At 24.2% G+C, this 25,898-nt stretch overlaps 2 protein-coding genes across 2 annotated transcripts; one reads left to right on the forward strand and one right to left on the reverse strand.

Annotated features, from left to right (window-relative positions):
- On the forward strand, nt 1-24,267 carry LOC112683814 (N-alpha-acetyltransferase 15, NatA auxiliary subunit). The gene is made up of 17 exons (XM_025554985.1): nt 1-197; nt 449-533; nt 595-739; nt 824-941; nt 2,871-3,011; nt 3,241-3,385; nt 3,481-3,696; nt 3,757-3,936; nt 4,160-4,329; nt 4,392-4,544; nt 6,124-6,252; nt 7,003-7,216; nt 22,180-22,379; nt 23,351-23,459; nt 23,529-23,771; nt 23,848-23,945; nt 24,011-24,267. The coding sequence occupies exons 1-17, from the start codon at nt 141-143 to the stop codon at nt 24,212-24,214; spliced, it is 2,607 nt and encodes an 868-aa protein (XP_025410770.1). The 5' UTR covers nt 1-140; the 3' UTR covers nt 24,215-24,267.
- On the reverse strand, nt 9,639-15,520 carry LOC112683813. The gene is made up of 2 exons (XM_025554984.1): nt 15,275-15,520; nt 9,639-12,551 (listed from the first exon to the last, which is right to left on the reverse strand). Exon 2 carries the CDS (start codon nt 12,549-12,551, stop codon nt 9,639-9,641), a length of 2,913 nt encoding a protein of 970 aa, XP_025410769.1. The 5' UTR covers nt 15,275-15,520.
- Nucleotides 24,268-25,898: the final 1,631 nt, after the last annotated feature.

The raw sequence follows: 25,898 nt of genomic DNA on the forward strand, positions 1-25,898 counted from the left end.
TGTATTTATGATTTCTCTCAAAAGTGTTATGGGAATTCTCACGAGGATCATCTTTCGAAAAAATTAAATTTTACACTTTTTAAAGTGACAGTAATTTAGGAAATCTATTTTCATTAGGGTTGGTGTAAAACTTAAGTAAAATGCCGTCGGGCCAACCGTTACCGCCCAAGGAAAATTCATTATTCAAAAGAATTTTAGTAAGTTTGTTTTATTAATTTACATTTGGATAGTAAACATTTAATCGTTGGTTTTTTTTATTTTTTTTATCATTTATCTACTTTTAAAATATTAGTTTTTATAGTTTTATTGTTCTACTATTACAGTTTATATTTCAATTTTTTTTTTATTTTTTTTTTGCTAACTATATTATGTATATATACTTATATATATATATATATATATGTGTGTGTGTGTGTGTATATATATATATATATATTTATTTATGTAGAGATGCTATGAACAAAAACAATACAAAAATGGGTTGAAATTTGCGAAACAGATCCTTTCAAATCCAAAATTTTCAGAACATGGAGGTACATTATTTTTAACAGTCATAGTAATGTGTTATATTGATTAACATTTTGATTCATATAGAAACTTTGGCCATGAAAGGTCTGACTTTAAATTTTCTCGGTCGAAAAGAAGAAGCTTATGAACATGTTCGACGTGGCCTTCGAAATGATCTTACTTCACATGTTTGTTGGCATGTGTATGGGTTATTGCAAAGATCAGATAAAAAGTTAGTTTTAATATTTTTATATTCATTGGATCATTAGGTAGTTGTATGTTATAAAATGTATTTAATGTATTATTTTCTCTTCAGGTATGATGAAGCTATTAAATGTTATAGGAATGCTTTAAAATGGGAAAAAGACAACATACAAATTTTACGAGATTTATCACTGTTGCAAATTCAAATGAGAGATTTGGAGGGATACAGAGTAAATATTATTCTATGCATAGTTATTATTAATTTCCTATTTATTTTTTATAATTAACATACATTGTCTCGCATAAAGGTAAAATGTGATTAAATTAGTTCTTATTTTATTTCTAGACAGCTTTACTGAACTTATTATTAAATTTTGCTTTATATGCCATTTTTCTAAGATTTTAAAGATTTTGGATTAAAAATTGTAATTGAGCAAGATTTATATTTTTTGATACTAATTAGGAAGATAATTAGACATTAATTAAAAAATATGATTGATTAATAATAAAAAAATTCATTATAATTTTTTAAAACAATTGTTAAACTTTATTTTATTTTATGACATCAAATTATATGAATAAAAATGTATTTATTGAATGTGTGGCCTTTACAATTATTTCAATTATGATGTGTGATCCACATATTACTAGACTACAATTAAGTACATTTATTATTACCTTTTTTTTATATCAACAAAGGTATTATTAAACATGTATACATTCAATCTAAGAGAAATTTGATTGATCAATAAGAATATTTTATACCAAACTAAACTAAAATGAATAATGGTAGATATATAATAGGAGTGTAGATTTTTACAATTTTTGGAATGAATTGGAGGCAAAACAGTTATCTGGATTGAAGATGTATTACTAATTGCTGATAAGACCAAACTACTTCAATATGATCTTAATAGTTTAAAGTAATTGATGTAATACAAACAAGTTTTACTTGAAAGTTACAAAATGTAAAATTATTACTTTCTTTAGTAAGCGTTTATCTTTATTAAACTTTTATTTTTTAATAGTGTTGAATTAGATTGAGTCTATCATGTTAAAGATCTAGATATTTATCTTGATTTTTCTCTTTCATTCAATGATCATTATATCTATATTCAAAATAGAACTTCTTCGTTGTTAACTTGACTTTTTTAACCCTTAAGTCATTAAACTTCGCCTTTATTTGATTAGTTAGTGATTATAATTAAAAAATTTGGTCTCTTTACAATTCTGGTCTAATTCAGTCTCTTGAAACTAATCAATATTATCTTAAATATTAAATCTATATTGTATACCTCTCACAACATATAAACTGTTATACTGTATATTGTTATTTTATGTTTCCACGTTAGCTATTGTAAATGGGCTAGCTCGTTTAATCATAATAAATAAATAAAATCAGCTTTTTTATGTAACATTCATACATAAAAAATTAAATTTTGCGTGTTACCAATATTACAACCATCATATTGGATGGAAATTAAATACATCGATTGGGTTATATTTATATTTTATATTTTATATATAATTATTAAATTGTGAACCTTAAAAAATATGTTGTTTAAATAAACATTGATGTTAACACTCAAACAATAAAAACTATATTCATTAATTTTTAAGTAAAAATGATATGAAAATTAACAGTATTATCAAAGTTATTACTGATATATTTGGTCAATGTTGATGTGTAGATTTTTAATTAGTTAAATTATAAATATATACTGTAGTTATTTAGAATTCATTGTTCATATGTAGAATTTTATGCCATCAATGTTTTGCAGTATAATAATAATTTAAAAAATAAATATACTTCCTATTATTTAACTATGATTAATTAATTAAATATTTAAATATTTATATTTTTTTATTATTATTTATTTTTAATATTTTAAAATTAAACTTTTAAAAATTGTAATAAATTTACAAAAAAAATAATTAATAAAATAATTAAATAATTAAAAAAGTAGACCACTATGAGTTCAAGAGTACTAAATTGACAAAAATGAAATATCTAAAAATATTAGAAATAGAGAAGTAATTTTAGTAGTTATTTAATAACTTTTAAATATTTATGCTTAAAATATTAAAGGATTTTACAATTTTGATAAAAATAATCATGATAAATTAACTATTTTTAATTTTTATCATTATTCCTTAAGGATACAAGATATCAACTGTTCATGTTACGACCAACACAAAGAGCATCATGGATTGGTTATGCTATGGCGTATCATCTATTGAATGATTACGATATGGCTTTAAAAATTTTGGAAACATTTAGGAAAACACAAATGGTGTCTGTAAGTTTTAATAATAATTTTTTATCTGTTGTAAATTAAAATTGATATTACTAATTGTGTGCAATGTTAAATTATTTTTAACTAAAACTATTACAAGAAATAATTTTTATTAAATTTAATAATTTTTTTTTTACATACTTATATAAGATTTTGAGCAAATAATATTTATTCTTATTAAGTAATAGTTATTGAGTATTAAACATAGTTATGTTTTCAATTTTTATATTAGGCACCATTTGACTTTGAGTATAGTGAGCTTCTTTTATATCAAAATATGGTTATCCAAGAATCTCATGGAATTTTGGATGCTATTAAACATTTAGATATGTATAAAGAAAACATTTTTGATAAATTAACAGTTCTAGAGATTTATGGTAAGTTAACAAATTATGTAACTTATGATTTTTTCGATATAGTAATTATACATATTATAATTTTAATTACTTTTTTATATATTTATTTAATTAAGGTTCATTATACTTGCAAATGGGAGAATATCACTTAGCTACATTGTGTTATGAAAAATTACTTCGAAGGAATCAAGAAAACACTCCTTACTATTTAAAAATAAAGGAAGCTAAACAATTACATAACGATGAATGTGTTTATAATATGTTATGTGGTTATCGAAAAAAGTTTCCCAAAGCTTTAGCTCCTAAACGTTTATGTTTAACTTTTGCTTCAGGTATATACATTTTGCTTATTATTAGCATTATTAATAATTAATTTTATTTTATATTTTTAGGAAATACATTCCGAAGTGAAGTTGATTCATACTTAAGAGCAGGTTTCCATAAAGGTGTTCCACCACTATTTGTAGATTTACGTTCTTTGTATAAGAATAAACAAAAAGTACAAATAATTGAAGATTTATTAAAATCCTATGTAAATAATTTAACAATGTTTAATTCATTTGATAGTGAAGGTAAAGTAAAATATTTTTAAAATAATTGAATAGTTTAACTATTTAAGTCTACCATGAAATTTATTTAAATACAATTTCTATAGTTCTAGTTTAAAAATTATTATTTATTTTATAAATACAAGATGCAAAAAAATAACATAAATTGTTGAATGTTGATATACAAATGCTTGTCATTTATTCTGTTAAACTAATCTTAAAAAATATTTGTGATTGTTTATTTAAGATGTTTCAGTTAAAGAACCAGCTTCTGCATTATTATGGGTCTATCACTATCTAGCTCAACATTATGATTATCTTGATGATATACAAAAGGCTTTGACTTATATTGATATGGCAATAGAACATACACCAACTTTGATTGAACTGTTTGTTACAAAAGGAAGAATACTCAAAGTATGTATATTATTTTTTATAAAAATATTTGTATCATTGTTTTATTTATATTTTGTTACTAGCATGCTGGTGATGTTTATGAAGCCTATAAGTGGCTAGATGAAGCTCAAGGACTGGATACTGCTGACAGATATATTAATTCAAAGTGTGCCAAGTACATGTTGCGTGCAGATCTCATTAAAGAAGCTGAAGAAACATGCTCAAAGTTTACAAGGGTAAGACAGCTCAATAACGTTTATTTAATATTACATTTATTATGAAAAGTTATTGTAGGATTCATTATTAACTAGCCGATTTACCCAGTTTTACTTGGGTTGGTTTTTAATTATTTTTATTATTTAAGAGTACAAAATTGTATAATTTTAATTTTACAAAGTACTAATCGTGCACAATACTTTTAGCCTATCTTTTGCTAACACAAATAGATTTGATGGTTTCCCAATGTGATAGTAAAAGTGTCAATAAATTAACTGCCATCTGCTAGAATCTTATAAAATTTCAATATTATTACAATCCTTTGCCTTGTAATAAGCATTTTATTTTTAAAATTTATTGAGAAAGAAACAAGGATATAACCTAATTTGAACAAAATTACTGACATGGACTATAATAATATAAAAATTGGTTAATTAGTTTGGTGTTAAATTTTTATTAATTGTGTTCTTGAATCTATGTAAAATATCTGCCATATCATTTTTGTATTTTTCTCACAATTTTTTAGGGTTTGAAAGTCTAGATGTTGCTATTAATGTAGTAAAAAGCTCTCTTACCTTTGGCACTGATTTATATTATACAGCCTATTCCAGAGTTACATCCCAATGATAATCATTCTCTAACAACCCTCTTTCCTCACATGATTCTTGAATTGTTAAAAATTCCTGGTTATTGAGCTTTTTGAGATCTTTGTAAGAGATTGGTGACACCCATATTCATCCATATTGTAAAAGCATTCTGAACAAAAATATTCTTACGTAGACTGGTAGAATTTCTTTAAAATTTTCTTTCATACAAACCTTGTCCGACAGTTACATACATGGAACAGTTAATTTTTATTTATATAAATTACTTAATATATAGTTTAATTTTACTTATATATATATATATTAGACTGATAAAAAGATTATATATTGTATTTGTAGATTTATTATTTTTACATTTTTTCATGAATTTCAAAACCTTTTATTTGTTCACCAAATATATTTTGTAATAACTAAGTGTTTTTTTTTTTTTTTTATTCAATATTATTTAGAAAATAATTAATTTTAGACCTTACAATTTTCCATTCATATTAAGTTAGTACCAGATGTTTAGTATTTACTTTCGTGCATTTAATTCATCTTACCGTGTCTCATTATGTGGAAAAAATAGTAATTCGTAGAGTTATAGAATGTTTGGTTAGAATCTACTTAGAAAGTTGACTCCTATTTAGGTTGTTTCTTAACTTGAATAAAGTATATTATTTTTACAATTTATATATATTTATATGTAGTTTTAATTTAAAAGTTTAGGAATTATAATTTTTTTATATTTTAAGTAAAAAATAAATAATTGTACACCTAATAAATTAATTTCCAATAAATCAATATCTTCGAAAAAAAAATTTGAATTAAAATAATGTAAATGTATATTAATTGTTTGATATATTGAAGAAATTAATTTTAAATTTAGAGTTAAAAATAGTTTAATACTATTTTAAGTTAGTTAATAGTGATATTATCTTTAAATTTTTACAGCTATGTAAACATTAAAAGAAAAATGTATTTATCTATAATTTTTTTGTTTGAAATGTTATAGGAAGGTGTTTCACCTATGGAAAATTTGAATGAGATGCAATGTATGTGGTTCCAAACTGAGTGTGCATTAGCTTTTCAACGACTGGGAAAATGGGGTGAAAGTTTGAAAAAATGTCATGAAGTTGATCGGGTAAAAATAATTGATTTCCTTTTACACATTTTTCAATTTGTGTTTTAGGAACTGTTAATTATAAAATTATAAAAAATAAGTTGTTGAATTTTGACATGATTCATTTTTGTTGTATTTAATTATTTAAAAAAAATTTCATTGTCAAATTGAATAGCATGTTCAGTACTACTTGATTATTTGTAATATTTCTACTTTTTGAACCATCTTCTGTTCCTAAAATTTTTTAAACAAGAATCTGATATCCGTTTAACTAATTAATTAATTTTATTATTTTTCTGTTAGAAATTATTGAATTATTGTAATTGGTTATTTTATAAATTATTATTATACAGTAAAACCTCAATAAGACGGAACTTTGGTAAAACGAAAACCCCGGTATTACGGAATATTTTTTTGGTCCTGTTTCAAATTACATATAATTAACTAACCCCGTCAAGACAGAAATCCTGTCAACACAGAAAAATGTCATGGCCCCAATCGATTCCGTCTTATCAAGGTTTTACTGTATTTTAATTTTTACTAACTGTAACTAGTCATTAATAGGAATTTTACAAATGCAAGTGTATTATAGATCTAATCAATAAGATATTTTTGTAATGAAAATTGAATTTATTGTCTAAAGTTCAGTGTATATTTTCAATCAGTAACTAAATAATATCTGATTTAAATGACCATTGTTTTTATGATTATTAATGTGTTCATAATTTATAGAACAAAATTTTAATCTTAAAATAATATTTTATATTTCAGCATTTTACTGAGATTATTGATGATCAATTTGATTTTCACACTTACTGTATGCGTAAGATGACTTTAAGGTCATATGTAAATTTATTAAGACTAGAAGATGTGTTACGTTCTCATCCATTTTATTTCCGAGTGGCAAGATGTGCTATACAAGTTTACTTACATTTACATGATAAACCTCCAACTGATGCATCATCAAGTAATGAATTGGACACTGGTAAGTTTTATGTTCAGTTTTATATTATTTTATTATATATAGAAAAAGATTGTTAAAATTATGATTTCTTAGAGGTTTTTTGTATATATATATAGGGTACAGTGTTAACAAAATTTAAAAAACAATTTTCTTTCAATGAATTTGAAATAATGATTTCAAGTGGTTCTATTTAATTTGATACTTATATTAAAGAAGCCTTAATTATTTTTATATTTAATCTTATTTATAAAAACAACTTAGAACAAGCCTGTATAATTCCAATTTCCAAACATATTTTTAACAATCAAGATAGTTCCATAAACAATTAAAAAAAAAAAAAAATTTAAACATTTATCAGGCCCGTTTTAAAAATTTGGTTCCCCAGACTTATAATTTATGCCCCCTCCTTAAATAAATAATAATATAACACTTATTATTTCGTCCATAATTGAGATGTTTTAATATTAAAATATAGCTTATAAATGAAAATTGTTTAATACTTTTTTTAATTTACAAATTAATCAAATTATAACATTATAAAACATACTATTTTATTTTTTTTTCCTTAGATACATCTTTTTAAAAATTAATTTTGCTAAAATATTCTGCCACTCCTAAGACCTCATGCCCCCGGGCATGTGCCCACCCGTGCCCCCCTAAATAAGGGCCTGATATTTGTATATAGAAAGCTAAGTAACTTAATTTTTAAATTGAGTTTATTTTGGTGCTATTCTTTTACTTACTTAAAATTAACTTAGAATTTTTAGTTTGATTGTTTATAGTAAAACTAATAAAATGTAATGATTACATAATTGGTATTAAACTCTAATTTAAGGTAAGTGATCCATAACAAATACAAATATTTGTATTATTTTTGCTTAATAAATGAGAAAAATATATTACAGAGTAAGAAATATTTTGAAATATTTCTTTATTTTCAACTTTTGCCTATTAATAAGTGTACTTTGTATGGAGTTATAAATAATTTATATTCTCCATCATATTTAACAGGATCAAAAGTTTTTTTTATCATTTTGAATAAATAATGAAAAAATAATAAAATAATTTTATAAATGTATTTACATGGCTAATTTTTTGATATTTTGTCAACAATTAGTCCATAATCACACTATAATTCATTCAAGTATTTGGTTAAAAAAACATAAATTCTTTTATAACTTTGTAGATATTAAGAATTATTATTTTAGAAAATTTCAATTATGGTATGAAATTAAGTATTATTTAATTATCAACTAGCCTGTTTAACTGAACTAAGTAATCTAGATTGGCTCTGAATATTATATTGTTGTAAATAAAAACAGTTAAAACTGGTATAAAATACAATTCAATTTTTCTAAATAATCTAATTTAAGACTGTGATAAAAAATGGTCTTATAAGCACACATATTCAAGACAACAATTAACAAATTTCAAGACCTAGCCTAACCAATTCAAGAATTTTGATGATAGTTATCTTGTATTTGTGTGCTTTTTTTATTATTTAAAATTAGATTTGCTTTGGCGGCAAAGTAAAAATTGTATTATATAGTATAAATATTTATTTAATATAAGATATGTACAATATTTGTACAAATTTAATATAGTATTAAATAATATTTAAATTAAAAGTATTTAATATTTAAGTTTTGAATTTATGTATTCCATGATGTTTATATATCAAATTAGGGATTTATAATTTAACTTCATTAAATTGTTATTATGTTTCAATATTTATTTTATTATTGTATTGATACTAACTCTTTTTAGTTCATGGTTATATATTAAATATTATTCAAGATCATCAAAATATTCACTCTAATTTTATTAATATATAAAACTATATGAATAAGTTAACAAATATAATAGTACTTATTTGTAAAGTAAATTATACATTTTTACTAGTATAAATAATAATAAAAAAAAAAATGATAAATATTTGTTTAATTTTCATGAATGAAACAAATTAAAAATATTACATGGTACATAGAACAATTTAAATTTAATCTTAGAATTATTGTTAAGCGAAAATAAATAACAAATTATTTCTTATTATTTAAAATTATGACACAATTTTAAATTACTTCACATACCTATGTCTTAAATTTATTTCAATTTGTACATGCTAAGAAGTAATTCAATAATTTACTTTCACTTGATTACTGATAAAATTATTTTTTAAAGAATAATGCCATCAATCAAAAATAAGAAATGAAAATAGCTTTATGATATGTCAAATTAATTAAACACTAATAATATTATGATATCTTACATAATAATAATTTTGTATTACTTAACACAGTCTTTTCTTTAACAATATCAAATTTTTGATTGTATTAAGTTTATCCATGTTACAAATTATCAAATTGTAATATATTCTCATCCTATAGATTTGAAAAAAAAAAAAGTTATAATAATTAATTATTTACAGTTAGTATTACATTTATTATTTGACATTTCTTTTATAATATTGATAGTTATTATTACTCAAATTATATTGTATTGGATGTCCAGTATGAGTTGTCAAAAAGAAAAAATGACTCCCGCTATTTCCTGGTAAATTATAAGAAACTACTCGATTTAATGGTCTTTGCGTTGATATTTTGTATTCTGTTTCAATATTTTTTGTTTGAAGCGGTTGTTTGTAATTTATTTGAATATCATCATTTGAATAAACTGGTGTGTGTGAATAAATGGTTTGAGGTCTTTGGGTAAAGTATTCTGTGTCATGGTTTTGTAATGGTAGTGGTCTTTTAAAATTGAATTGATTGTTATCAGTAAGTGATGTTTGAGGGAATTTGATTTGTGGTCTTTTTCCTGCTGCTTCATTACTTGGATTTTGCTGTAATATTGGTTGTTGATAATTAACTTGTGTATTTTCCAAGTATGAAGTTTGTGGTACTTTAATATAAGGTCTTTGAGTAACAGTTTCACTATTTGAATATCCCTGTAGCTTATAATTTATTGATATTCCATCCACTAATGAAGTTTCTGGCACATGAATGTATGGTCTTTGAGTAACTAATTCTGCATTTTGATTTATTGATGAATATGGTTGTTTATTAGTAATTGTAGTAACACTATAGTATGGTGCTTCAGGTATTTGCATGTATGACTTTTGAGTAGCATGTTCTAAATTTGGATCATTTGTTCCTAATGAAGTATCTAAATTGAAATCTGATTGTGTTACATGTATGTGTGGTCTTTGAGTAATCCGTTCTGCATTTAAATTTTCAGATTCCATTGGTTGTTTGTAATTTATATTTGTGTTATCAAATAATGAGTGTATTGGTCTGTATAATGGTCTTTTAGTAATAATTTCCGAATTTAAATTTATTGGTGGTAATGGTTGTTTATAATTCACTTTAGTATCATCAAAGAATGATAACTGTGGTATATTTAAATTTGGTCTTTTTGTAATTGATTCTGTATTTGGGATTTTCAATTGTAATGGTTGTTTATAATTCATTGGGTTATTATCTTTAAATGAATCTTGTGTGTAGGGTTTTTTAATTGTTTCGTCAATATTAACATTTTTTAATGGTATATGTTGATAGTTGATTGCTGTATTATCGTATGAATATGGGTGATTTTCTTTTAAAATATTGGTATTTTGAGTTATCATCTCAGCGTCTGAATTTATTTGAGGATTCGGTTGCTTAAAGTTAACATTAGTATCGTCATGTAAAGATAATTGAGGATAATTGTACCGAGATTTCGATGTAGTTATTTCTGATTCCGGATTGTTAATCGGCAATGGTTGTTTAAAGTTGATTAATATGTTATCAATTAAAGATATTTTATTATCATGTTTACTGCTCTGATGTTTAGATTGCGGTGTTACTTGGATTGGTTTTTCAGTTCTAACCTTCTGTCCAAATAATGCGAAGTATTTTTTCGTATTTTCATCTACTAAACTAGCATCGTCTTGTGTGAAAAATGCATGATATGGATTATCTGTGGCAAAGTTAGGTTTTTCAGTATGATATCCATAATCAATTTCTGTATATTGATTATTTTGCTGTGACCAGGACTGATGTTTTTGCTTTTCCAATTGATTGCTGTATTGGGATGATTTAGGTTTTTCTGACCATTCTTGATATACAGGATTTTCTTTTTGATGTTCTGTCATTGGTTTTTGTTTATTTATCGGGGTTTGAATTTGAGATTTAATAGCATACCCAGGTGCTATGTAACTATACTCATAATATGGTTTGCCTGTAGTTGACTTTTCAAAGTTATTTTGTATATTATATTGTTGATTTCTTATACCAAGATTACCAGAATTCACATATTTATTTTGTTGTACAGGTTTTTCTACGTCATATTTACTATTTTCGTCGTAATAATAATATGTTTCTGGGCGAATGGTTGTATGTTTAACTGTTTTCTCAAACAAAAATTGATGATTGGGGAAACTGTTTTGTTCATTAAAATTTGAGTTGTAATTATTATTTTCAGTTGTAGTAATGATAACATTATTTTTTATTTTTAAATCTTCTATATAATTTGGTTTAATTGACGGTATTGGAACCCATCCATTTTCTTTTGAATTATGATTTCCCTTAGGAATTTTAAAATATGGTTTTTGATTAAATCTTGGAATTGTTTTATTGGTATTTAAATTAATTTTTTTAGCCTTTTCTGGCTTTTCTAGAGGACCAAAAAAATTTGGTGGGGGTGGTAATACTATTCCAGGTACTAAAGGACCCGGTGGAACTCTTGTAGAATTTTCTTGAGCGTATACAAAATCATATTTTGGAGGATAAAATAGTGACTGATCATCTTCATCAAGCGTTGTATTTAAAGGTAAACCTTGAATTGGAGGAAATTGAGGAGAAAATATTGGATTCCAAATTGAACCATTGACTGTAACAAAATCAATAGGTCCATTGTCTTCTAGCTGTATTGGAAACGGTGGAGGTATTTTAGGGTTTTCTGGTATTTTTACCTGCCTTATTGGAGCAATATAGTTATCTATATATGTCCATTTAACTTTTTTATCACTAAAGTTTCCTCCTTTTAATACAAGCAAATGATTTTCTGCCAGCCATATTTCATTAGAATCTAAACCTCCTAAATTATTAATGTTGTCTTTTGGAACTTCGGGATTTATGTTGTAACTTAAAATGCCTGGCCTTGATGGTATATCATTGAACAGTTCTTTATGTATTAGACCATACTTGCCTTCAAAAATTTGTTGAGCCAAAGTTTTTTCATCATCGTTGGCTGAATTTGATTGATCCGCATTAGTTAAAGATTGGCCATTCTCTACTGGCAATAAAATTTCCAACACTGGTTCCGCAACAGTATTTGTTAATAATATTATTTTTAATATTACATATGGCAGCAAATACATCTGCAAAGAAAATGTTATATATAAAAATTAGGTTATTTAAGTAATTTTTCTTTTTTCATTATTTGTATAAAACAGGAATCACGGGCTTATGAGTTTTTTTCAATTAATTGTTTAACTTCGCAATTATGTAACAAGAATAATATTAAAAACGCATATCATTATTACATCGCATTTTCTTTGATAATAAAATTAAAATATGACGTATTCTTATAATACCATTTTTATAGCAACTATTAGTTTTCATAAAAATTTAAGTATTTTATTTGACTTTAATTTATAGATTTAAAAAAAAAATAGATTTTTTTCTTCACTATTGAGATAGTCAAGAAATCACTACACTATCCTACACACAATTCAAATCCCGATTATTAAGTATAACTTTTAATCAATAAACTATTGAATAAACAATTTTAAGGATGTATTTATATATTTTTATATTTTTTTTAATGTTTTCATAATATTTCAAAATAGACTACTTTTATATTCATTGTTACGCCCATAAGCATAAGCTACTTCAAGAGAATTTAAAAATATACTGGAATTTTGTAGACAAAAGAGTTTATAACTGGTTAACCTTGCTCTGGTACAAGACACGACTTTAGTGCTATTTGACCTACAGTAATATCCACGTAATTACGCGGACAAAATCCAGTAACCAACTTTTCACCCGGGGTTAAATGCATTTTTAAACATTAATTTTATATCATATTACTTCTTGATAATATTGTATACAATGACGAAAAAAATAAAAACAAAAAGTCATGTTCCTAATTAAAAAAAAATATATTATTTTTATTCTTATATTGATTATTGATATTCTTGTTTCTGTTTGAAAATATCGTTCAACATTTAAGAATCCAGAACAAATAAACCAGTTTATTGAAGAATCAATAATTTATTTTATAATTTAAATAATATCGTACTAATAAAGATTATTAATTTATAAAAGTACGTTTTTGTGTTTCGATTAAAATCATGTAAAGGGCGTAATTCGTTAATAAAAATATCTGTGTATGTACTCATTGCAAATGGAATGATTATATAATGTGAAAAATACCATTTTCGTTTCTATAATAATATCCAATTCATACGTCCTCGTATGTCCAAATACAATCATTTGTGTAATTGTATCTTTTGTCATTATACTTATATTACATTTGACATAACGGTATTAAATTATGTTTTGTTCATTTTTTCTATTCGTCTTGTGTAATATTTCATTTATTATTGGAGCGATCTGTGTTAGAAATCTAAATATATTATTCACTATTTTACTGATTTAGACTTCCTGAATAGGCATTCATTAATATTTTACTAAAATATAACTTTAGATATTAATAGAATATAGAGATTATATTTAGTAGAAATATCCGTTATCTCATCTGTGCTTATATATTGACTAAAATTTTTAAAATCAAATATTATTATTATTATTAATAATAAATGAAAGTTATTTATAAACGTTATTTTGTTAGTTAATACTGACTTAAAATTAATATTGTATAATATTATTGGTCAATTTGTATTTATTTTGTTGAGGCGCATATTTCTATGTATTTTGGTACTTATTAACTTATATTAACCAATAATTATATAGAGTATATATATATATAAAGTAAATAGTTTACATTATAATCCATTTTACTTCTAAAATTAACACAATCAGTGACATAATGTAATAGTATACCAAAACGCTATTTCGAATGATAACTTATAAGACTTATATGACCTTTACATAAAATATATTTTTGATTATTTTAAAAACTGTGTATTGGATCTATATTCTATATGTATCTAATGATTTTACTTATATTGTACTTTAATTAAATGATCTTCTAAATGTTATTACATTTTTAATCCTAATTAACCTGAATAAGTAAATAAATAATAATAATAATAATAATAATAATCATCTTTATAAATCGAAAATGGTTATAACATAATACAACATAGTTTAAAACAACAATTTGTATTTTTTTTGTACAGATAATAATTATTAATTGATTATTTTTATGATATACTTGCTAAACAACTTAGTTTTTGTCCTTGTAAAATAATGTTACGCCTTCTATACACCTCTGTCCAACTCACTAAAACAAATCTTTAATGTATTTATGTTGTGGGCATTATCCTTTTAATATAACTCCTCTTCGTAAAATTATTATAAAATAATGATTTAGTCAATTATATATTTTAAGACAATCGCCCACACTAATTATACATTTTATTTTATTATCTTTAAAATAAAATTAATATTGATTACCGCGGTAAAAGCATATTGGGTATGATATTCAAAGAACCTCAAAACCTTTTAATATATATATTATTTTAAATCAGATATCGTATAATAAATATTTATTCAAAAATAATTTATTTAATTTAAAATTCGGGGTTTTCGACTAATTGCAATTGTATAATTTTTAATGAGCTATTTAAATACATTTATTATTTTATTTAAAGTATAAATTTACTTCACTATTCAAGTGCAGATATCTACGAGTATAACGTAGTGAATAACATCAAAACTAAGTTGTCATATATTAAAATGTAAAGTAATACAAATTTATTTATATATAATTTTTTTATAGAAATACTTAATAGATATATATTGGTGTTATTAAAAAACACAGTAATCATAAAATATATATTTAAAAACTATTTAATATACATATTTAAATGTATTAATTCTTATTTTTTATTTAAATCTCGTGCATTTTACAAACCTTTTAATTGTTTTGATGTATATTCCAAGCAGTCAGTAATTGAAGTGCCCATTACACAAAAATTAAAAACTTTTAAACTTAGAATGTAAAACAAACAGATTTTTAAAAACATTAATCATAATTCGTCATGCTACATTTACGCGATGTAGCACGACTTCACTATATAAACTGAACACATGGAGTGCACGCAGAATACTAATACCATGATTCATTCATGCTGTTTTGCTTTATCGGTAGGAGAAGTACCCTCTGGTTGAGGGAAAGTTAAGAGTTTGATTAGGGAGATTATAATTATAGTTAATTGTTTTGGATGTTAAATATTTATAAATATTTAACTTTAAATTATAAATTGTACATTTATAATATATATTAAAATTAATGATATTATTTTCTACTAAAATTAAACACAAACGTTTTTAATTATTTACATAACGTATCTTTAAAATCATAAATATATAATATATTACATACTGTAAGATTTAATTAGTATTATATTATTTATAAATATTAGTATTATTATATTATAATATTGCACAGTATAAACAATTCGGCTTTGATTTATGTAAAGTTTTTACATTTTCAATTTTTTAAATAATTTACCTTTTGTAGAACATAATTAATGTGTATAATAAAACAAGTAAATAATATAATTTTTACCCTCATTAATTATTTTTAATGATGATAATTCGAATTGTTAATACAATTTTTTTTGTGAATCGATCACTTTCAAGAATTACTAAAAGTTACAACGCATTTCATATTTTCATCTACTTTTTATCTTGATCGCGAGCAAATATACAAAGAGTGTCTTATATTGATTAAAAAAAAACAGCATACAAAGTGAATCGATCTTTTAAAAGATTGATCTTTTGCTACCAATCTTTTTTTGGATAAATCTTTTCATTCCGGTTTAAATCGATTCACTTTCAAGCATTTCTTATCACTTGTGCATTTAATTAATGAATTATACAGTAAAAGATTAAACTTAATTTGTATTTGGACTTCCTTGTTAACAATATTCCGTGTTACGGACGGACCTCCTACTTCCCGATAATAATGTATATTTAAAAGTAATTTAATCGTTTAAACTTACTTTATGTTGTCCTATAATTAATTTATTATTAGTAATATAAATTTTATGATTTATCACTGTAAAATATCAGTTGTTTAAATTAGGTGGCATCTTAATAAAAATATTACTATTCTTAATCTTACCTACATTATAAATAATTTTTTTTTTATATATCCGATATATTTACATAAAGTAATTATAATCTATGTTAAATAGTATGATTATATTTTTCAATAAATACTATTTAAAATTAAATTAACGTTAAAATATCAAAGAAAGAATACAAAATTTCATAAAACGTATACAATTATTAATTAACATTTTTGATAAAAAAATACATTAAAATATACATCGGCCCCTTTCTGCGCCAAGATCAAACATCTGTGGATATCCTGTTAAGTGCATTAACATGTAACATTAGAATTTATTTTTTAAACATTACAACAGACATATAACGGGCAAAAAACCACAAAACAGGTGTGGTGAAAGTTTTACAAGAGGGCGCGGTAACTTTAAACTAGAGCAACTACCAGAATCGTGCAATGGGCCTCCAGCGAAACACGCGACCAGCCTCCTTTTTTATCTGAATACATATCACATTACAATGGTCAACTTTATTTTCTATGTGTAATTGGCTATTTCCAAAGTGTATTATAATGAATCATTACGGGCTTCAATGTTATTAAACTCAAGATCGATAAGAATTATAATTTTAAAATGGAGTACTCGAAATATATATTTTTACTCAACTTGAAAAATTTTAGTTCTACTAAGATTATTGGTATTGATATGAAGATGACGGCTGATCTCAACAACATGTTATTAACTATTAATGTAGTTTTTATTCCATCATATTTGTATCCGAAAATAATTAATACCTTTTAGGTTTTTATTACATTGATAAAATTACATACAATTATTAATAAGAAAATCTATCAATTTTTTGAAGTAGTATTCAATCAGCAAAATTTATTATTTTAATTTACCATTTTAAGAATAGCTTTTTATTTATTTAATAATTTGTCATAGTAATATACTATTTGATGAAGTTTTTATTCACTATTAATTACTCACTAATAATTATGTATTGATCAAAATTTTAACTTTTCTCGTATGTGTTTATTTGATTTTAATAGACTTCCTTAATGTTCTAACTTTTAATATTGGTACCTGATAATCCTTATATTAAAATAATTTCAATTTGTTCAATGCATGTAAATTAAAAATATGTATTCATCAAATCTAATTTTAATTTAATATTTCAGTGTTCTTTTTTTTTTTTTTTTTTTTTTTTGTAATTTTGTGTACCTTTAATATACTGTATAATATATATTATTTACATTTACTAAAATTAGACACAAAAATACAATTTCTAGACTAGTTTAACATATAATTAATTTGATAAAATCCAAAAACTCTAAATTGAAAAATTAAAGCATCTAGTAGTATTTCGATATTTTAATATGAACGAAATATAATTTATTCTAAATTATAAATAAAACAAATAAGACGATTCAATGAAATAAACAAATAAAATATTTTATTTAAATTTCATACAATGCAAGTATTAAAATATTATTTTAATAATATGTTATGGTATATATTTATGGAAATAATAATATATTCGAAAAATCACTATAACCCAATAAGCCATCCGTAGTAAAATATTCAAACAAAGTTTAGAGCTATATTTGTTTGTATAAATCATTCTTAATTTTTAACAATTGTTCTTAATTTTATTAATTATTTATGTCGATATATACAGTGTGTTCGCCAATTTAGTGAACACTGAATTTTTCAGCCAGATTATATTGGAATAAATAGAATTTTTTTTTATAAACTAGTGGTACATAAATTCACATTTCAAAATTTTTATAAATTCGTAACTTCATACACAGTATAAAGCATGGTTTTTAAATAGCAACTCCTATTTCGAACATTTCTATTCAGATAGGCCTATTTTTTAAGTAATTTTGATGTATCAACTATGGTTCTTGTATATTTAAGATATATAGATTATAGCTTATATATATGCTATAAAATAATACCATATAACTGGGATAAGATTCAATGAAGTTATTAACAATTTATTATTAGTGATACTAAGTATAAGATAATAAGTCTTATTACTTACAAATCAACTATTCTATGCTTATGTAACTATGTTAGATTATATTTAATATTTGGTATATTTATAATTAAAAGTTAATAAAATACAATAATAATAGTTTAACGACATAAATGAAAATAGTCAAAAATATGTATTGGTATAATATATTCATATCATAAAATTAAGCTATTTTCTTCGAACTAAACGTTTATTTAGGCTATTTTAAAATACCTGTAATGTGCTATTCATTTTAAAGTTTGTTGTCTCATTTTAAACCATTACGAAGGCGTCAGTTTCACTTAAAACATTCCCAGCGTTTTGACCGCGAAATCTTGAGAAATCCCCCATTGTAATTACTAGAGACCCGAGTTAATGATCCTCCTGCGCAACATTTTCTAATTTGAATAAAATAGTTTTAACTTTCAATGCAGGCCACCGTCGTGCTGCTGACATCTTATTTTATACTTGTTTACTTATTGTCCAATTTCATAATTTCAATGTTGTCATTGATGTGTGTTTTGTCGTCAATCCTATTAATAATAATAATATTATAAATACATCAACACGTAGATTTAGAAACAAAATGTCTTGCCGTCTTGGTCACGAAAAATACATTAAGTTATGGTCAAGGAAACCGTCGTCACCACCTCCTAGAGTTATCAAATATCATTATAAATAAAACCAGTTTTCATTTTATATTTATACATTTAATTTCATACACATATTATTTGAACACCTAGCATATTTGCGGTGCTATGGGTTTCGTTGATATTCCTCTATTAAATTCGATTACAGGTCGTCATGACCCGAAAAAAGATTGATCCATTAACATACACAACGGATATAACTATTATATTTTAGACTTGGACTCTTGGAACATGTCCGTTTTGTTACAATTATTTGGGAAACGGCCGAAATCGTTTAAGCAATAATAATATGCGTATTTTGACGGCTCGCGGCCAAGACCCAGTTCTCATAAGAATTCGCTTTTCTATCATTTCTCTCGTCTTTTTTTTTTAATGACAACACATTTTAGATCCGTTATAAACCTGTCGTCGAAGACAGCAGTGGAACAATGACCGCTCCGCATGATAATAATACACGGTTTACAAATCAAAACAATGGACTCCTAAGAAAACTGCGTGCCGTCGCGGCCAGTGTAAAATTGTACTAATACATGGGAAACCAGTTATTGTCACTCTCGGTTTCGTTATTATATTTTGTATATACCAATCTGATATTTCGATTTATTTATCTGATGAGGTCAGTCAAATGTTATATTTACGCGTTAAATGTAACGCATTCAGCCAAAAATTTAGACGTTTAATTCATAAATCAAAATTTTTAATCCCACAAACATTTATTTCCATGACATTGACAATTAAATTAATTACATCGTTATAAATAAACATTAACTACGGTTAGAGCTGTGAAAAAATTATATTTGAAATTATTATTTGTTGAATTATTATTAATTATTATTTTGCCGTGAATTGTTATAAAAAATAAAAACTATTAAACACTCAAGTATAAAATTATTTATAATTTAACCAAATTTAGCTTTTATTATTTGTTGATTTTAGTTATATTTTATAACTCAGGGTCGTATTTAAAAATGAGGGACAAAAGAGAAAATGACCTCCGATGAAACTTCAAGGGCTGGTATAGAAACTATAAATTAATTGATGTTAATAATAACAATATTTTCTTCCACAATTGTACTTTTTGTATGCTGGATTTTATACATAAGAAGATACCGTGATTTTCAGTCACTATCAATATTATTTATCAATTTAATTTATTAAGTGTACAAAATTGTAATTTACGTCTAATCTTTATTTAGCTATATTTACCAATACATCTAATTATTCATTAAGGATTTTGGAAATCTATTTAAATTCATTAATCCCTCAATTACTATTGAAATTGAGTTAGTCAATTATTTCAAATATTTTCAGTTCCTTTTAGTTGGGATTTTAAAATTGTAAAAAGTTGTATAATGTAAAATTATACAATCTATTTGGAAAATCCAATTTTATTTATTAACAAATTGATGATGATACTAAAACAGACAGAAAATCATGACTAGATTAATTACTTAAAAAAATACGATGATGTAGTGAAACTGAAAAGTTTATTTATTTTTTTCTGTATAAAATAATTCTAAAAAAATACAGTATTACCTCTTTATGATTTAAAAATAAATTAAAAAATGTTTATTTATTGAATTGTCCGATATCAGGTTTAAATTAATTTTAATAAATCTATGTTTATTTTTTTAAAAATACTTGTATAATTATTTAATGATTTTTGTTTTTCTTGAAGATTTTATAATCCCTAAGGTAATTAATAAATTATACATTTGAAATAAGTATTATATACACAGTCAAATGTTTCAATTAAAAATTTATAATTTTATCAAAAATATTTCCTGAAAAATGTATATAAATGGCTAGTTTAAACAATATGCGTTAGTTACAAGATGTTAAACTTTAATATTTATAATGAATAAACAAGAATAGTTTATACATGCATGTTATGCTAGTTAAAAATAATAGATTGTTTAAATATTTTAAGTATATAAAAGAGGAAGTGATATTAAATAAATATATTATAATTAATTAAACAATTTATATTATTTCTTTATACTTTTATAATTTTATAAAGTATTTGCTTGAAATTATACTACAAATATAAACTACCATTGTTATCCTTGGTCTCAAATTTACTGTAGCTTATAAATAACAGTAAGACATATTTAATTCGAAAGTGTGGAACAAAATATATTTTACGTACTGTATATTGTACGCTGGTACATTTGAAAATTTTAAAGAATTGACTAGATACCTACCTACTTAATCATGCATTGAAACAAAAAATGTAGATCATATTTTTCAATCTACACTTCTATTAACTTTGGGTTGAGTTATGCAACAATAATAATAATATTTCTGTTTGCTCATGTAATACAAGGTCTCTCCTGTGGTTCAATTTCAACATTCTCGGACCAGTTGTTTTCCTGTTTCAATATTGACTTATCAATCAATCTAGTCATGGGGTATAATATACTTATATAGGAACTATATTCATAATAAAACACTGTAGTAGGCATTTTACTTGTATTTACACACACGTAAACATTACAGTCAACAATAACTTTCCTTAGTTTTCGAAGTACAAATGTATTTTATATTCATAGAGATGAATACATTATATATATATATATTCATTATAAACTACATACATCTGTTTATAATTGTAATATTTTATTCATATTTACATAAACATACAATTTCTTTAAAGTTTATTTTCTTTTCCTATTCGATGAACATTTAAAATGAATAAAGATGTATCTATTAAAAATTATATTATACATTATAATATATGTTATATCAGTGATGTTACATAATTTGTTATATTTTGACAATAGTAACACTTTTGATTAGATGGTTGACTGCTTGTTTGACTGCCTATTGTTTCGGTTCACCTATTGCATTCCACTGTCGACCTTAGAATCGTACTTATATTTTGTTGTCATATTATACACTATATAGGTGTGGCTAGGGAAAAATTAGTTAGAGATTTTTCAGGCCACGGAATCTCCCTAAATAATTTTAGTTAATAATAGCATTATACATTTTACACATCTCTCAACTCACAATCGTTTTTCTTAATTTATTTAACTTTTTGTAATTGATGTAATTTTTAACACAAATATTTTAGGAAACATGGCTCCTGGACAGTTAAAAAAATTGTTGAATAAACAAAGAAAAGCACAACGAAAAGCCCAAGAAGAAAAAGCTCAAGCATTGGCTGCTCAAGAAAAACGAGATATGCATAAAAATCGACAGCAAGTAACAAATACTAGTGACGAGGCTGATGCGTTGCCATTGGATGAACTTCTCCCAGAAAAGTTGGAAAGAGTAAGTGTTGGATATTATCTATGCTCAGTGACGCAACTAGTGATAGGGTTTGGGTGTTGTACTCCCCTCCCCTCGAAATTTTTCTGAGATTTGTACAAATTATACGTAGGAAAAAAAATGATTTATCCTGAACTCACGAAAGGGCCGATTAATATGAAATATGAATATTATTCGTATTATAATTGATAAAAATAATAACATAACGATATGGAACGTTTTGTAACGTTCCGTTCAACTTCAAAACATCAATAACCTTGCTACTACGATTTCTTGATAGTCGATTGTATAATACTTTTTTTGTGATATCACAATATGAAATAGAAGTTTAATTTGTAATTTAAATATTTAACTCATAAACCTAACTAAATCTTACTTCCTTATCCCCACCAAACACCTGCAGAAAATGCTTATTTTTTCCAAATTTACATGGGTAGTTTTAAACTGACTATTCTAAAAATAGCATCTAACAATACAATAAAATCACAGTATATTTGAAATACATATAATACATGTTTCATATATTCTGTGATAAAACCTTTTAAACTTGAATAGTATCCAAGGCTACTACCATTGATTATAAATATTTATTATAATCAAATATAATAAAATAATAATAAATAATCAATAATCAATGCTATTACTTATTACTTGGTATTTCATATTACTCAATGGCTTTTGTCATTTATTCACTGGGTAGTCAAAATAAAAAAAAGAATATCATAAAAATAAAAATAATGTTACAGACTACGTGAACATAGTTATATTTGCCGTTGGACGCAAATTATAAATAAGCATAAAGCACCATTAAAATATAACAAACGTTTAACATAAATTTTAAGTTTTTTTAAATATTCCGGGGGGCTATAGCCCACTAAGCTCGTCCCCCTATATACGCTACTGATGCTTATAATTTTAATTATTTATTTTTGTATAAAGTATAAATTTATTAATAAGTACAAATATAATGATAGGTCGAAGATCCTTTGGAACAGTCAATCAAGTTCTTAAAACCACTCCAGGAACTTGCATCAGATAATATAGAAACTCATTTAATGGCATTCGAAATTTATTACAGAAAAGGTATTTTATTAATTAATAACATCTATTTAAAATCTAGTGCCTACATTTAAAACATATTTTTATTTTTAGATAAGCTTTTGTTGATGTTGCAAAGTATCATAAGAAGTCATCGTATAAATCCAGATCATCCTATGTTTCACAATTGTCTGATTAGATTCATGGAAAAGCTATTAAAATTTAAAAATATCCAAGAGGAAATGCAGCTGGTACTTAATAAACAATTAGAACCAATATTGGGTGGAAGATCAGCTGCTGAAATTAATTCTCAGTTCCTTGCCAAACACCACAAATCATTACCAGCTTTATTCCAAGGTAAATAATTTTATTTGTATTTCAAATTATATATATATCGTACATATAATCAAAACACATCAACTTTAAATTAAAGGTTTGAAAATGAAGTATAAACTTGATAATAGTTCACAACAAGAAGTTCTTGACCAAATTACAAAACTAGATGATTCTCTTGAAGATGTTAATATTCAGGTAAAATTTAAGAAAATAATCTCTTTGATTTTATTTCCTATTTACTAGTAAATTTTATGTTACAGACGTGTACTGAAATTTTAAATTCATTAATTAATGGTGAAATTGGTGAAGTTGGCCATGTAATCGAAGAATACCGCAAAACTTGTTTTAAACGATTCCCACTGGCTACAGCTTTTCATACAGATCAAGATCGTTCCCCAATGCCATTGTGGTCTAACTCATGCAAAACATTGAATGAAACACATGAAAACTGTGTCAGTAACTGATTGTGACAGTTTGATTTTAGATCAAAAAATGTATTTCTTAATTTTGTTGAAAAGTTTTTTTTTTTTTATTTTTAATAAGTCCTTTATTTTTATTTATTAATTCAGGCTTATTATGTTTCTGTAGAAAAACAACATTGTTTTTGCCATGAATATCTTGTAAATAATTGATATATAATTTTTTTCTCAAATCTAACACTTCACTAATCAACATCCAGTTTTGACTGAGTTTATAGTTAATAATGACCGAAAAAAAAACACTATTTATACATTTTAAACATCCCAGAATGTTTTCTGTGATAGAACTGGGAATTTATTTAAAATTTTGATTATTTAACTGTTTCACAGATTTATAAATATACAGAAAAAACAATAAATTTGGCTCATTTACTAACCAAAAGTTTAAAATTCAATCATTTAAAATAATATTATGAACTATTATTATTAAACTGCTAAGTTTAATTTAAAGTCATGTATAAAAATTATAGAAATTATAAAAAATGATTTTATATTATTTTTTTATAGCAATAATGTAATAAGTTTGGTGAAAAATGTTTTGACATAAAAACAAATGTTAGTAGTGAGCTTATTTTTATTTTTTTAATAAAAAAATTGAACATATAATTTAACTTTGGTAATATTTTTATTTACTGTTTATTGTTCGCCAAAAAATAAACATTATAAATTCATTAAAATTTAGTATTTAAAAAAAATATTTGTATATTAACTTTTATAGGAATATTTTCATTTATAGTCTATTCCTAATGTAATTACACCATATTATCACAGTGTTAGCCATCAACTTACACCCAATTACTCAAATATAATATATATAATAATTAATTACCATCCAAATATACGGTAACTTTTTCAATTATGTTTGATGTTGCGCACTAATAAGTATCCAGAATAATACTTTCATATTAATAATTTACAGCACGTAATGCTATTGGTCACTAATTTCCGTGAAAATAAATGTAATAATTATAAAGACACTAAACAGCTTAAGACAATATAATTCGATAATAATTTCTGTTTGTGGAAAAAAAAATATATTTCAGTTGTTCGTTGGAAGGCGCAGTAGTTTTTAAATGTTAATTACTTATCTACGGTGGTATGTTCGTATAAGAATATGCCCTATATTACCACATGACCATTGTTCAAGGACGTAACATTTACGAGAATTAGTATAATTACCAACGTATACAGATCTAATGTGTGTGGGATAGTGTGTATAAATATAATACACATGCTAGTATCCTGTTTGGGGGTTTATTACATTCAAGTTTCGTTTTTGCATTTATCATATCACGCAACGCATAGTAGGTTTATCGTTTTACCGTGATGTATTATATATTAATTTTACTTATTATATGTCTCTCCTGCACGTGCGTGTGCATATTGCTCGATTTTCGAACATTTAACATCGCGATTCAGACAAAAAATGAAAGTCGGCCAATTCGTCATGGTTGACCAACGTATAATTTATTGAAATAAACTTATTTGATTGCTCCTTATTGTGGTTAAAATAAATATGGCGTTAATCGTTTGGTAAATTAAACTGTACGTGTATAACTGTACGGACTACAAGTAAAGTACCTTTAACTGTAATTGTAAACGATTTGGGTATTAAGGTGCCCATGTATATCGCCTGGAGCAAATTTGAATTACACGGCGTAGGTATAAT

Source organism: Sipha flava, unplaced genomic scaffold, assembly GCF_003268045.1.
Source record: "Sipha flava isolate LNK unplaced genomic scaffold, YSA_version1 236_pilon_pilon, whole genome shotgun sequence".
NCBI classification, from domain to species: Eukaryota; Metazoa; Arthropoda; class Insecta; order Hemiptera; family Aphididae; genus Sipha; species Sipha flava.